Below are 15,940 nucleotides of genomic sequence, written 5' to 3'. Positions count from 1 at the left end.
TCTGGTTATAATGATATAATAGTATTCGTAACAATTTCATGAAACTGTTTCTTTATGAAATATACAAAATGTCTGATAAATAAAAGAAATTTATTGCATAATAGGCTTAATAAAAAATACAGTTAATGCCCTTGGATTTGATACATATCACATTGATTATTCATTTAAAACTCAAGATTTTTTGAAATATTTCATGCTCAACAAGATTTATTCTATAATAACTATCGGAAAAGACTTCATGCTTAAATCTAAATAAATCATAGATTTTGCAAAATCTTATAACATCACATGATGGTGGAATTACTTTAATATCCCAAAACTCATAACAAATTGCTTTTATATCTAGTAGAATGCCATTTCAAAGAGTCCTTCTTACAAAAATTTCATATTAAATCATAAACAAGATGTACTGTGAGCAATGCTCATTAAGAATACACCCCGCTTACCCCAATCTCCCAAAGGGTGTTGTTAATAGGTATAAATTACCTCTTTCTCGAGAGTAAAAATATGGTATGCCTTTGTAGAAGAAATGGAAGATATAGTCCGAACACATATCCATGGCATAAACCTATAATTTTGACCTCGAGATCAAAGGTCAAGGTCATAAAGAGGTCATGAATGTACATGACACATAGTCTCATGGTGATACACCCATGTCTTATGGTATGACTATGTCAAAACCCTATAATCAATTTTGACCTTGAGGTCAAAGTTCAATGTCATATAGAGGTCATGAAGGTACATGACACATCGTCTCATGGTGATACACTCATGTGTCAAATATGATATGCCTATGTCAATGAACAAAGAAGTCATGGCCCCAACACGAATCCATTGTAAAAACCTTTAATTTTGACCTTGAGGTCAAGGTCATATGGAGGTCATGAAGGTACCCGACACATCGTCTCATGGTGATACACTCATGTGTCAAATATGATATGCCTATGTCAAAGAACAAAGAAGTCATGGCCCCAACACGAATCCATTGTAAAAACCTTTAATTTTGACCTTGAGGTCAAGGTCATATGGAGGTCATGAAGGTACATGACACATCGTCTCATGGTGATACACTCGTGTGTCAAATATGGTATGCCTATGTCAAAGAACAAAGAAGTTAAGGCCCGGACACGAATCCATTGTAAAAAAACCTTTAATTTTGACCTTGAGGTCAAGGTCATATAGAGGTCATGAAGGTACTCAACATATTGACTCATGGTGATCTACCTGTGTGCCAAATATGGTATGCCTAAGTCAAAGAACAAAGAAGTTATGGCCTGGACACGAATCTGCAGACAGACAGACGGACAAACAGACAGTGATTCCTATATACCCCCCAGAACTTCGTTCGGGGGGGTATAATAAATGATACCCAATTAATAACAGTACATATACATGTAGGTACCAATATCACTGCCGATTATCGTTTGTTTCCTTTATCAAATCCATTTCATTCAAAATGTCGCTGTGTAGCACTGCAGACTGCATCTTAAAGTCTATGGCCAACCATACACGAATCAATTTGATGCCTGTGATAATCTTTTTTATTATATGATTGAATAATTCCTAGCTCTCTAATTGGCTGAGATCCAACAATGTAGAAATCATACTACGTTATGTTTACCTGCATGTGACCTTCCAGGTGAACATAAGGAATTATTTTTTCCACATAGGACCAAAAATGGGTCGGGAACTTCCAATTTGACGCGATCGATTATACTTATTTTTGCCGTCCAATGAAATTCTGCATTTCTCACTGGGTTTGGCTAAGAAACTTACAATTAAAGCAAAGAACAATCTTGAAGGGTTTTTTAATCATTGAATCATATAATAAAACAATTATTGCTGTTTTTGAGGTCAATACGATGATTTAGACACCTGAGGAGTACAATATTTACCGAGCCCGTTGTTAGACTTATTACATCCTTTTAACTCAACAGGAAAACATTAGGTTTTATAAACCATTTCCTGGTCAATCAGATTCAAGAATTTTACATGAAAGTAAAATAGAAATTTATAACATTCAGGTATAGTATAACAACTATTGCATGCAAGCGAGGGTAACGGTGATCCTCAAAAAACCATTGTCAACCTTGGTTTCGCCTCAGTCAACAATGCTTTCTCGGGTTGACAATTCCCAATGACACCCTCACTTTCATGTAATATTCATATGATATTAACAATATTATACATAACGTTTTATGAACATTACTTATCATCAACATAAAGTCTCAAAACATCTAAAACATTGGTGACAGCCCCAACGCCTGGTTGCCAAATCTGGGTCCATATATCGGACAAACACTCCAAATCCACTTTCTCTAGCTGATGACTGCTCATGCTCAGATAGGTCAGAGGTCGAGCACTTTGAAGCTTATCACTGAGCGAATCCAAGAAGTCTGAATTGATGGGAGATGAGATGAAACAGCCTTCTGTAATTAGCTGCTCCAAAGGGGAGCTCTGTTTTGCAGATTCTGATAACAAAGCTGCAACCACTTCATTGGTCAACTTCGAATTACAAGAGATGTCCAATCTATTGAGATTTTTCCCTACAGTTATCAACCTTAGTAAACAAAGAAAACAATAAAAAATATAAAAATATTTCATCTGCAAAATTTGGAATCATAAAATGGCCACAAAAGAATTTACAATGCATATACTCCAAAGGATGTAGGGTAAAACTAACCTTATAAGCTTATCTTTTTCTGCGAGACTTAACTGGCAGGAACTCAAGGTTATGTCAGTCAATGCACAGTTGTCCTGAAACAAATGTTGCAGATCAGAGAAACAGTTGAGTTGACACCTCTTGATGTACAGTGTATGCAATAGAACCTGAGTTTATAATCAAAAACAAGATGTGTTTGTGAAACACTGATGCCCCCGATTACCACAAAGTGGAACCATGTCAAAGGTCAATGTTAAGGTCACAAGGTCAAAGACTTTGGTGTCACTGGAAAGGTCTTGCTGCAAGAAATACACATACCAACCATGAAAGCTCTACTCTTATGGTGTAAAAGATATGACCAAGGTTAAAGTTTTTTGCCACATACAGACAGATAGGCTAAAAAACTATATCATGCCGGGGGCATAATAAAAGCTGTTCATGCAAGTTAAAAATTGCCATGTACAATTCACGCCATATCATGACATTGGCCATCTGCTGTGGTACTCTGAAACTGAGAACAACATGGATACGCTGAAATGAAAATAATAATTTTGATATATCCACGGAATTATGACCCCAGAGACTAAACTATGTCAACAGTACATGTATATAGAAATAATGATATTAAGAACCAGAACTAAAGTCAGTCATGGCATTGGTAAAATAAATTTTTTGACTGAAATGCCATGAAAATTTATTGGATAGTACAAACTCTTCTAAGGAATTGATCTGAAGAGTGTGTCATGACCATGTAGCTAATAACAAGATCTGAGGTTGATAATACATATTTCTCCAAACCTTAAATTTGTAATGCGGGAATTGTGGAAGTTCATACTGAATACAAAAGTAATATGACCCACACCAAATATCACATGGAAGAAATCAAGATCAGCAGGAAGTGGCAGTATAATTTTTGTTTAGGACACTACATTGTATTATCATGCTTCCTGTTAACTTGCCCCACTGCATTCAATACTCTACTATTTTCACATACTGCATGGTTATTTATAAATGTGCACTATTACGCACACTATTTTAATAAAAATTCAGGTCGTGTAGAAATCCACACTTTTATCAAAGTACCAATATTTAGAATTAATTTAGATTTACCATTAAAATTAAATTATTTAGTAAGTTACCTGACATGTAACAAACACATCAAGGCAAGGATAACCCCTCACAATGAGTGTCTTGAAGCTACAAAGTCCCAACATGACCTTGACCTTTGGACCCCAAAATCAATAGGGTTTTTCCTTTCTTGATAACAAAAATCCATGTGAAGTATCAATCAATCCAGCAATAAAGTGGCCTGTAGTGTCTACAAGCTCAGAGTTACACACACACATTAACATACCCACACAAAAAAGTGGCCTGTAGAGTCTGCAAGCTCAGAGTTACACACACACATTAACATACCCACACAAAAAAGTGGCCTGTAGAGTCTACAAGCTCAGTTACACACACACATTAAAAGTGGCCTGTAGTGTCTACAAGCTTAGAGTTACACACACATTAACATACCCACACATAAAAGTGGCCTGTAGAGTCTACAAGCTCAGAGTTACATACACACATTAAAAGTGGCCTGTAGTATCTGCAAGCTCAGAGTTACACACACATTAACATACCCACACAAAAAAGTGGCCTGTAGAGTGTCTACAAGCTCAGAGTTACACACACACATTAACATACCCACTCAAAAAAGTGGCCTGTAGAGTGTCTACAAGTTCAGTTACATACACACATTAACATACCCACACAAAAAAGTGGCCTGTAGTGTCTGCAAGCTCAGAGTTACACACACACATTAACATACCCACACAAAAAAGTGGCCTGTAGTGTCTACAAGCTCAGAGTTACACACACACATTAACATACCCACACAAAAAAATGGCCTGTAGAGTGTCTACAAGCTCAGAGTTACAAAAACACATTAAAAGTGGCCTGTAGTATCTGCAAGCTCAGAGTTACACACACATTAACATACCCATACATAAAAGTGGCCTGTAGAGTCTACAAGCTCAGAGTTACATACACACATTAAAAGTGGCCTGTAGTATCTGCAAGCTCAGAGTTACACACACATTAACATAACCACACAAAAAAGTGGACTGTAGTGTCTACAAGCTCAGAGATACACACACACATTAACATACCCACTCAAAAAAGTGGCCTGTAGAGTGTCTACAAGTTCAGTTACATACACACATTAACATACCCACACAAAAAAGTGGCCTGTAGTGTCTGCAAGCTCAGAGTTACACGTCTACAAGCTCAGAGTTACACACACACATTAACATACCCACACAAAAAGTGGCCTGTAGAGTGTCTACAAGCTCAGAGTTACAAAAACACATTAAAAGTGGCCTGTAGTGTCTACAAGCTCAGAGTTACACACACACATTAACATACCCACACAAAAAAGTGGCCTGTAGAGTGTATACAAGCTCAGAGTTACACACACACACATTAACATACCCAAACACAAAAGTGGCCTGTAGTGTCTACAAGCTCAGAGTTACACACACACATTAACATACCCACACTAAAATGGCCCCGTCACTATATCCCCTCTCACAAGGAATTGCATGGGGATAACATTTTCCATAACACACCTCATTTCAACCCTCAAGCAATATCAGCTCTCAGTGTTCCGAGTCGATATGGGGTGTGATATTTACTATACATATATTTACCTGTGATAGAAACATCTCAATATGGTGTAGAAAGAGATGAAGAACACTGGCTGATGTTACTGTTCCTGACAGGTTTAAGGCAGTCAGATTACCGGGATTCATACAACAGAGAACCATCTCAACTCCTAATGAACCAAATGTATTGCAAGATACATCCAAGGTATGGATTCTGGAGTCTGAAAAGACAACATTCCTTATAACATGTTTTGGGACATCCAGTATATTCTCAATAAAAAAATTCTGTATACAGCCTTTTTTTCACTGCAGTTGATTTTTGCTAAAATTAAAACTGTGTTAAGAAAAACCAAGATAATGAATGGCAATGCCACAGGGTCTTGACACAATCTGAGCAAGCTGGTGTATATAGCATATAGAGTGTATACTCATATCATATACACAACTTTGCACAGATTGTGGGTAATGCTATGCATAAATCAGAATTTCCTGCAAATATGCACTAAACAGAAAAATAATAATAAATAAATAAACCCACCATGTCTTCATCATTAAAATTCATGTTGAGCTAAACCTGTATCACCCAAATTACAATAAATGATATATTTTGGCCAAACTTCTATATTCAAAAGGGTCATAACTCCCAGAGAAAAAAATCAAATCAGAATTTCTTGTCAATATGCACATCTGCCTAATATGTCCATTTCAACTACAATGTTACTTGAAGTTCTGTTGAGCTGTTTCAGAAGAGTTACACTGACAAACTGTTTCAGTAGCATATTTAATATTTAGCTAAACTTTTACGTTCAAAAGAGGCATAATTCACAGAAACAAAAATCAAATTATTTTTCAAACATATGAAAAGGATAAAAAACAAACCAACAACATGAATTGAACACTGAGTGAAAATTGGTTTCAACAAGAGACCATGAATATAACCAGGAGTGAAATAAAGCCGTATACAACATCTTATATTCTTTTCTAATTCAGTGAAAAAGTTACATGTCTGTCGGTGAAGTATATTATTCATGATTAAAATTCAATGCTCCTGTCTGGTGGAATGATGTATTACATATCTTTTCTTAATAATTTCACGAGTATACAAAAGTAGTTCAACCAAGAAGAAGCATTTACAAATGAAAAATGTTTTGATACATGTATGTCTTACTTTTAACTGTCTCTACTAAGTTTAGTCTATTTTGCTGAAAGAGTTTGCATGTGAAGCCACAGGAAGACAGCTCTAAGGTTTCTAGGGTTGGCAATGAAGAGATGACTGTGTTCAATAGAGGACAGCAGTAGTCCCCTAGCACATTGTTACTGAGAGACAAATGCAGCAATCTCTGTAAAAACAAAACTTATACATAACAACATAATAATGGCAGTATTTCACATCTTTCCTGCAAAATGCATAAATTTGATTTCTTTCTTATTTTTCATCAATTTCACTTTTCATCAAATATTAAAGTAATCTACTCTACTTATCAATGCTCTTATGTAAGAAAGTTTAAAATGGAGCTATACACATACTGATCAAAATAGAAATGCACAGTACAATCTCATTTGAAGACATGAGAAATACTCAATAATTGATTTATTGACAACACAAAAATTATGTAAAAATTGGGTTAATATTCAAAGTATCACAACCATTAATGACAATTACAGTCATTAACATTTCAAGGTCACCCAAGTTCAATATTTGGTGTGCTCCCCATGAGCACATATGACTGTCTGACAACACCTTTCCATAGATGCAATTAAGTCTCTAAAAAACTGTCTAGGGATGTTGTTCCGCTCACTGTAGAGCTTGGGTCAGTGGTTGCAGAGTTGGAGGTGGTCTTTGCCAGATGTGCCTATCCAGTTCATCCCATGCATGTTCGATAGGGTTAAAATCTGGTAATTTATATGGCCAAGGAAGAACTTGGATATTGTGTCTATTCAGAACATCACATGTTAGACAATCATTGTCATGCTGTAATACTGTTCCGCGATGCTGCATTATTGGAACCATGTGTGGCTGTATGACTTCATCAATATATCATTGAGCCGTCAAAGTACCCTGTGCATGCTGTCCTGTCTCTATAGAATATTGCTGCCCATATCATAACACTACCAGAACCCCTCCAAAATGGTCAGCATCCTAGATGCAATTTGCACAAATCAAACATTCATTTTGGCACCTATACATTCTGGAGTCTTCCATTAGGCCTCTGCAGTAAAAATTCATCACTGAACCAAACTGTTCGCCAGTTTTGCTGTAGCCATACTCCATGAGTCTGAGACCATCTTAGTCGGTTCCGGCAACGTTGCGGAGTCAGAGCAATGTCATGAACAGGTGTGTGTGCTCTTATTCTAGCATCATGCAGTCGATTGCAAACAGTCTGATCAGAATATTCTACGAATCCCAGGAATGGCAGATGCTGTAGATGACACTGTTGTAAATCATTGACGAAGATGGCAAAATTGGATGAAGCGATCCTGTGCTGCTAACGTCACACATGGTCTACCTGCTTGATAACCGTCATTTGTTGAACCGTGTTGGGAATATCTGCTTGATAACCGTCATTTGTTGAACCGTGTTGGGAATATCTGCTTGATAACCGTCATTTGTTGAACCGTGTTGGGAATATCTGCTTGATAACCGTCATTTGTTGAACCGTGTTGGGAATATCTGCTTGATAACCGTCATTTGTTGAACCGTGTTGGGAATATCTGCTTCAAAGACAAGATAAGGTGCTTTGTGCAAAATAGAAATCTCTTGCAATAGCAAATTGTGACACTTGCTTCCAGTTGTCCAATTGCGTTATGCATCATTCAGACGTGACATTTCTCAAAAAGTGGTTAATTTAAAGACAACGCAATCAAATATCGAAAACCTGTGCATTTGATAGACTAATGGTGCCTTTAAAAACTTACAACAATTGAGAATCGCAAAGACCGATTTCATGAAAACATGTTTAATCGTCGTCAAATTCTATAAAATATCTATCAAGTAAACAAGTGTTTGATGTTGATTTAAAAAAAAATTAACGATTCATGAACAGATATGGCCGGGTTGCTTTGAAATATGTTATCTCTCATGTAGACAGCAGTACAAAATATACTGGAAAAATGAGATATCAAATGTAGACTTTTTCAAAAAATGGAAACACTTTTAAAATGTCACATATATATCTTCAATGTTTTCATAACATCTGTAATATACAAGGTCTGAAAAATGTCATGTAAAAGCTGTGAGAGGAGTTGGTTACACAAAGTAGGTACATGTACCATGCTTAAAAATGACAAAATTCAACTACATCATGTACATGTAAATTTTTCCAAAGAATGTCCGATCACTTCAATAAAGACACATGCACATCTTCAATACTTCCATAACAACTATACAAGGTCTGAAGGATGTCAAATAAATGCTGTAAGAGGAGTTGATTACAAAATGAAAACAAAATCTATTCAAGAAATGCTTTAAAAATGACCAAGTTCTACTACATGTAAATTTTTCGAAAAATGTCTGATCTTCAATGTATCCATAACAACTGTGCAAAGTTTGAGGAACATCAAGTTAGAGGTGTGAGAGGAGTTGATTACACAAAATAGGTACCCTATTACAAGGACACTCGCTCGCCCACCATTCACCATTCTATAAACCTGGCCAAAAATGTATAAAAACATTACTTGAAAAGATTCAGCATATACATGTAATTGCTACTATGCATTTCTGTTTTTTTTTTTACCAGTATATGTATACATCTAGATTGACCATTTCTTATAATCTTCCGTATTATTCCTGTTCTTACCATAGATGTACTAGTTCTTGATTCATTTTTAATGGCATAAACGAAGTCTGCGAAGATCTTCAATCCTACATTTGTTATACCATTACACGAGAGATCCAGGCTGGAAAGACTGCTGAGAGATTTTACTACAACAAGCAGGTCTTCCATGCCTTTATCACCAAGTCGGTTTCCTGTCCAATATCAAATTAAAAACATGTCACGGAATAATTTTCCTATTCTGCATATCTAATATTCAGTAAGAGTATAAAACAAGATGTGTTCTTAAAACACATACTGCTGAAACATATTACATAATATATGTAACATTAACATTATACAACCCACCCTAGAGTCAGAACCATGGAGTTGCAAAATTCACAATTTTGCTATATCTCTTTCTACTGTTCCTAAATACACATTTAGTTTTTATGAAGTATCAGCAAAATTAAAGCCTTTCAAATAAAAATAACCCCAATGATAATTTGGCCCCACCCTGTATCAAAAATCTACCCCTGGAATCATGAAATTTACAATTTTGGTAAGGGTAACCTGCTCCTTCTAAATATATATTTACTTTCAATTTTGTATCAATAGCATGAAAGAGGATATTGCTTAAATATTATATCATAAGCTATATGCTAAGTTTAGTCCTGCTTTCATGTCAGAATCTCTACCTTAGGGATCATATAATTGTTCACACACACATTAATGATTTAATCACAATAACCATTTTGGCCCCAACTTGACACCATAGCCCATGCCCCTGGGATCACAAAATTTACACTTTCAGTAAAGGTTGGCCTGCTCCTTTTTAATATCCATTTATTATCAATAGCATTAGAGAAGGTATTATTTAAATTTTTTACACATAAACACTATATACAAAGTTTGGTCATAAAATTTACAATTTTGGCGGACGTCTTACTGCTCTACATGATGACTATGCATTAATTTTTTTTGGCAGATATGCAGTTGCAGAGAAGATTATTGAAAATTGACCAATTTTTGACAGTTTTGTCTAGTCCCTATGGCCCTTGGGGTGCTGGAAAAATGAAATTTACAATTTATGCCCTCCTAAAGATGCTTCATTACAAATTTGAAAACAATTGGAACAATAGTTATCGAGAAGTTAGAAACATTCAATTGTTAACACACAACGATAAATATTACATACATGGCACTGACGAATATTCAAATATGAATAGAATTATAGCAGTCCTGAATATTCAAACATTGATTTCTAGGTATTCGTTTCAACTCTGTAAATTATTTCCCTTATTTCGAATGCGTGAACCTGCAACTTTGGAAACTATAGAGTACCTTTGAGGCAAATCTCTGTCACGCTGTGCTGGAACTGAATCGCCTTAAATAATGGCTTTAGCTGTATAGGACGCAGAGCCAATGCCTCAAAGTTCAGTCGGCCACCGTTTGAATCTGCCTGGAGTAAGATAGTTTTGATGTTTCTGTAGCTTACTGAAAGTGAAGATTTATTGCCAATCAGGAAATGAAAAAATTCTGAAACAAGATCGCAAGATGAGAGTTCATGAAACTTCGACCAATAATGGCCAGTAACACAGTAACCACCACAATTTGTAGACACAATGAGCTTTATCATATAACTAGTGAAATTATGGCGATTTACAAGCTTTAACAAACATACATATTAAAAAGTCAGTCAACTACATTGTATCTCTAATGGGTCATAAAAACACATTTACATACAAAAATTATATCAAGTTAACAGGTACAGGTGACTCTTGAAGTTCTTGATCTCTTTATATATAACTAAACAAATTCATTCTTGATCTATTAAATTCTCACCTCTTGAAGTGAAAGGATTAAAGTCCAAGGATAATAATCATTCATTTTGCAGTATTCGGTGGTAGCACATGAGCGACGAAAAAAAGAAGCATGCCATACAAGAATATTTCACATTCTTGACAACTGCAATTCTTATAAGGAAATAAACCAAAACTTTCGTACCATTTATCCAAATATCATTGCAATATACACATTTCTTATAATATAACGGTAAATCTTATTAATTACCCATAGGAAATGAAATCCAGAAATGGTGCATTCCTGCATCATGCCTATTGTTTCCAGGAACCAGTCTGATTCGTTAACATGTAACACCTACTACAAGACACCTAAATTTTGAAAGTCGTAACTGAAGACCCGTGACTTTCACATTTAATGGCGGTCGTCTGGTGATGGAACAGTTACTACCTGTTTTGACAACATACATGTTGTATACTATATCTGTGTGTACTTCAGATTTCCATTTTTATAATTCAAATACAAGTATCATGCATCAATGATACATGTATGTTTTATTGTTGCCAGAAATAAATGTCTTGTAAAATAAATGTATATTAAGTAGGGAGTTAGCCTGAAAGTAATCAACCTGTAACTGTGAGTTATCTCAAGTCACCTGTAACTGAGTTATCTCGAGTCACCTGTAACTGAATTATCTAGAGTCACCTGTAACTGTGAGTTATTTCTAGTCACCTGTATCAATTTTATCAGACACAAACTACAGCTACCTGTGCATTGGAAACAATGATACTAATGTTTACTTACTACAACCAAACTCCTGACAGGCTTGTTCATACTGCTGTGACATTGGTGGCAGGTCAAAACTCTCCACTGCACCCCTAATCTGTAACATTCAAGAAGACATTCATTATATAAAATAAGTTGTACATGCAGGGTTGCAAAAAAAAAAGCAGCTATCCATTCAAACTTTCCACAAAAACAATTGAACCTGGGGACCAAAATATTGTATTGCCCAATGGTGAACATATGATTGTAAGCCATTTCCAATTCCTTAATTATCTGCCCTTGAAAGAAGCATGGCTCTTCATTTGAACAAACTTGAATACCCTTTACTTAAAAACTAGCACAGCAGTTTCCAAGAATTTGATGATGTGAAAAGTTACTGACACCAATGACAAACCCACTGATCTACAACATTTGTGTTGATTACTATTGGTCCTCTATGGGACACAATTATTCCTATACTGAAAGATCTTCACTGATGCTCATACACATGGAATAGTGAAAAGGCTACCTCTTCATTTGATGCTAGCAGGAGTGTGATTGGGTCATCTGGACTAAGAACTGATCCATCTCCCAGCTGGATGCTTAGAACACACTGTAATCCAGTCAGTTTGTAGTATCTGGAGGCAGTCTCTCGGGCAAGCCATGAAACAGTGCTGTTGACATCTCTACAGAGTAAACACATGTACAAAATAACAGTAGCAAACAAAATAACAGCAGCAAACAAAATAACAGCAGTAAACAAAATAACAGCAGTAAACAAAATAACAGCACACCTGACTGAAAATCACAAACATTAATTTTGCCAGAGTACTAATCTGCTACTACTAAACATGCTAATATATTTGGAAAGTTAGCTGTGATACACACACACAAATACATAGTGTATTATGAAACTACTATACATTTATCTATTTTGCATATTGTTTGAAGTCCACACCTTTATTTTTTTTTTTTTTTATATTTTCTAGTCTCTCCTCAGACCTCTGTGCTAGTCCCACTATTTTTGGTAAAATACAAATATTTTCAGGTTGAACATAATTTACCATATTAGTGCATAATGTAATTTAAGCAACCTTTTTTATTAGTTATATGTTTACCTGGTTCCATATTTCAATTATCTATACATAATGTGTAAATCTTCATACAACAGGTAACCGCTGCGGTGGCCTAGAGATTAGAGTGTTCATTTCACATGCGGGAGGCCGAGGTTCAAATCTAAGTCGTTAAAACAGGTAGTGACAGTTCCATCGCCAAACACTCGACATCAGGTGTGAATGTCACGGGTCCTCGGAGATGACCTTAAAAATGCATGTCCCGTGTCGCAGTAGGTGTGGCATGCCAAAGAACCCTCACTGCTCAAAGGCCGTAAGCGCCGAGCATAGGCCTAAATTTGAAGCCCTTCACCGGTCTTGGTGACGTCTCCATATGAGTGAAAAATTCTCTCTCGAGACGTTAAGCAAGATACAATCAATCATGCAACAGGCACTGTGTATTTTATTTACGTTTGTTCCTTGTCATTTATGCTAAATAAATGAATTATCTTGTCTTTACAAAGGAATTATTCTTTTATGGTGGGTGCAAACAAACATAACGTCTTATATTGTTTAAAGTTCCATTCGAGAATTTCTCACTCACGCAAGAGATCTCACCAGCTTTATGTGAAGTGCAAGAAATTTTGACCTATGCATTACAGCTGTGGCAGTGAGGGTTCTTTATTGTGCCAATGCCTGCCATGCCACAGGTCATCTGTTTTTAAGGTCATGTAATGCCGGTCGCTTCGTGTAAGAACCAAGATGAATATCACTAGAATTTTTGTATTGTGATTTTACCAAGTGTATTTTAATACTTTCCTCAAAGTATTGCAATATTTTTTGATACTCACTTTCTAATATCATGATTATAATTCAAGCATACCTCCTTCACTTATTCACAAAACAAAAGTTGCTTTGAAAACACAATATTACATTTTTATAATTTCATTAATCAACATGTACATGTATTTTGTGTATTCATTTAAACAAAATTGCACACAGTATTGACTAGTAAATTTTGTTAATTATCTAATTATTGATGAAACCGTATTTCTTGTTTGTATGAAACAAAATATTTTCTTTTTAAGGTAAGTTCACCCTCACGTGACTGCCATATTATGGGTTCAAACTAGATAAGCTGCATTAATGTCTACTTAATATATTGATTGTGTTTATCAGGGAAATCATGGTATAATAGAAGATCCTTGTGTAGCGATCTGCGTTAGCGAATCAAAGAACTGGATTTTAATCAGATGCCCTCATGTATTTTTCTTTATAAAAATGAAATCGATTTCTTAAATAAATATCGGTAAGAAGAAAAAATCCAGTTACATGTGCATTGTTTGGGATTTTGATTGCAAATTTTTGTCAAGCTGACAACTTTCACAAAGCAATCAGTCCTGTATATACACCCGAATTCCTTACACTGTGAAAAGATTTGGTGTCGTGTAGAATTGCATTTTTTTCTTTGCAAAAAATCCATACATCTAATATGATCATATTTTTAAACACCAATTGAAAGCTTCACTTTTTCATAACTTACTTTTCAAAGACAGGTACCAATAGCTTCTTATCTTTGACTGTTACTCTAAGTGTTCCCACTGGAAATGCCACAGACTGTGTTAAGTATCCTGGTGCTGCCTGACTTGTGGAAAGTGTCACTCCAGTATTAGATATTACAGCTCCAGATCTCACTGGATTTGATTGACAGCTTAAACCTTGTAAAGAGTTGACATTTTCAGCTGTGCTTTCATCAGATACACAACTGTTCGATTTCATGACACCAAAATTCGTCAATTTTAACTGCCTTGGTTTGCGAGTGAGTCGCCTAGGAATCATGTTTACACTGTCATTGCTGTTTTCACTATCACTTAACAAGGCAATATCCTGGTGACCTGTAGGTCTGTTAACGTCATTATAATCATCCTGAAATAAATTTTCTGTTACAAATTGTACAGCAGTATCTGTATCATCATTACTATTCTCATCGTCAACATCAAGATCTCTCGACCTGTCAGGTTCATCTGAATGTTTCTTTCTCTTAGGTCTCCTTTGACTAGATGGTACTTGACTTTTCAAAAAGACATCATTGACATCCAATCTCCTCTTTTTATTGGTTGGTCCAATATCATCAATCAGCCAATCATCATCCTGTATTTCTTCCCCTGCTAAAAATGGTTGCATTTCTTTTGGGGATTTTGAAGTAGAAGGCCTTGATGCAGTCTTCATTTTGGTAGCACTCTGTCCCACAGCTCTCATTGCACTTTTGTAGAAATCGGTGGCATGTTTTGACGGCTTTTCTTTCTGCAGTAGAGGATTGGGATACTGGTCCTGAGTGTCCTCTGTAGGTCTGGTAGCACCAGTCTCTGGAATTTCATCACTTTCAGACCCTGATGAGAGTGTTCTCCTGGAAATGAATTTACATACTCTATATCATTTTGAATAAATTTCACTACACTATTTCTGTGATTCATGTGTAACTGATGCAAACTAGAACTGTCCTAATGGGACTAATACCCCCCCCCCCCCCTTTGATTGGATGAAAAATTCAGTTGATTTCTAATTTAAAAAATTTTGTTTGGAGTTCATCTGAACTAAGCACACGGGACTACTTTTCTCTGGAATGTGTCTTCCCTGCTCTAATTTTAGCACTATTTATAGAATGTGAATTTTCACAAAAAGCATTGTAAACGAAATATATTCATTTGATTTTTTTAATTTCATTACTACCAACATAAACACAACCAAATTAATTTAAAGAAACAACACATAGGGATGATGGGGCAAAATAGTAAACTTGATGACGTAGGACACTGACTGGTAGAAGAAGTAGACAGATTACACGACTTCTCGGTATGCATCGTCTGCTTAACAAGTTCATTAACATGACGGAGCAAGTGGCAACTTTTGATCTTAAGAGATATTAATGAAATTGAACTGCGTGATATGGGACTCGAGAGCGATTAAGATGAGGTGTTAAGCTTTTTACTTGATATTGAAATGGAGCAGTCGCATTCTACCGTTACCACGACACAACCAGTGTTTAACGTCTCCTCAAACACAATGCAGCATACAAGTATATCAAGTCACTGCTTGTTCTCTTCATTTATATCTAATTCAGTTTTTAACCATTGCACCTTTAATTTGGCGAAAATCCATTTAATTCTGCACAGTAACTCCACCTGACCTGAACGCACAGCCAGTTTTGTTGTTGTTTTCATCGTTACGTACATGTATTCCTATGCGCCATTTCGA

The 15,940-nt window shown here is 35.8% G+C and overlaps 1 protein-coding gene across 1 annotated transcript in view; it reads right to left on the bottom strand.

The window, feature by feature from the left end:
• Positions 1 to 1,354: 1,354 nt before the first annotated feature.
• LOC125663989 (tonsoku-like protein) overlaps positions 1,355 to 15,940 on the bottom strand; it is a 48,701-nt gene continuing 34,115 nt past the window's right edge. Inside the window, exons 17-25 of the mRNA XM_056139551.1 lie at positions 14,229 to 15,092; positions 12,163 to 12,319; positions 11,673 to 11,751; positions 10,410 to 10,562; positions 9,111 to 9,280; positions 6,482 to 6,653; positions 5,359 to 5,534; positions 2,684 to 2,757; positions 1,355 to 2,560 (exon numbers count right to left, since the gene is read on the bottom strand). Of these exons, the coding sequence (XP_055995526.1) occupies positions 2,206 to 2,560; positions 2,684 to 2,757; positions 5,359 to 5,534; positions 6,482 to 6,653; positions 9,111 to 9,280; positions 10,410 to 10,562; positions 11,673 to 11,751; positions 12,163 to 12,319; positions 14,229 to 15,092 (2,200 nt within the window). The 3' untranslated portion in view covers positions 1,355 to 2,205. The remainder of the gene's footprint in view (positions 2,561 to 2,683; positions 2,758 to 5,358; positions 5,535 to 6,481; positions 6,654 to 9,110; positions 9,281 to 10,409; positions 10,563 to 11,672; positions 11,752 to 12,162; positions 12,320 to 14,228; positions 15,093 to 15,940) is intronic.

This window comes from Ostrea edulis, chromosome 1 (assembly GCF_947568905.1).
Source record: "Ostrea edulis chromosome 1, xbOstEdul1.1, whole genome shotgun sequence".
NCBI lineage: Eukaryota > Metazoa > Mollusca > Bivalvia > Ostreida > Ostreidae > Ostrea > Ostrea edulis.
The sequence above is the reverse complement of the archived record's forward strand: the minus strand, read 5'-3'. Positions and strand labels throughout refer to the sequence as shown.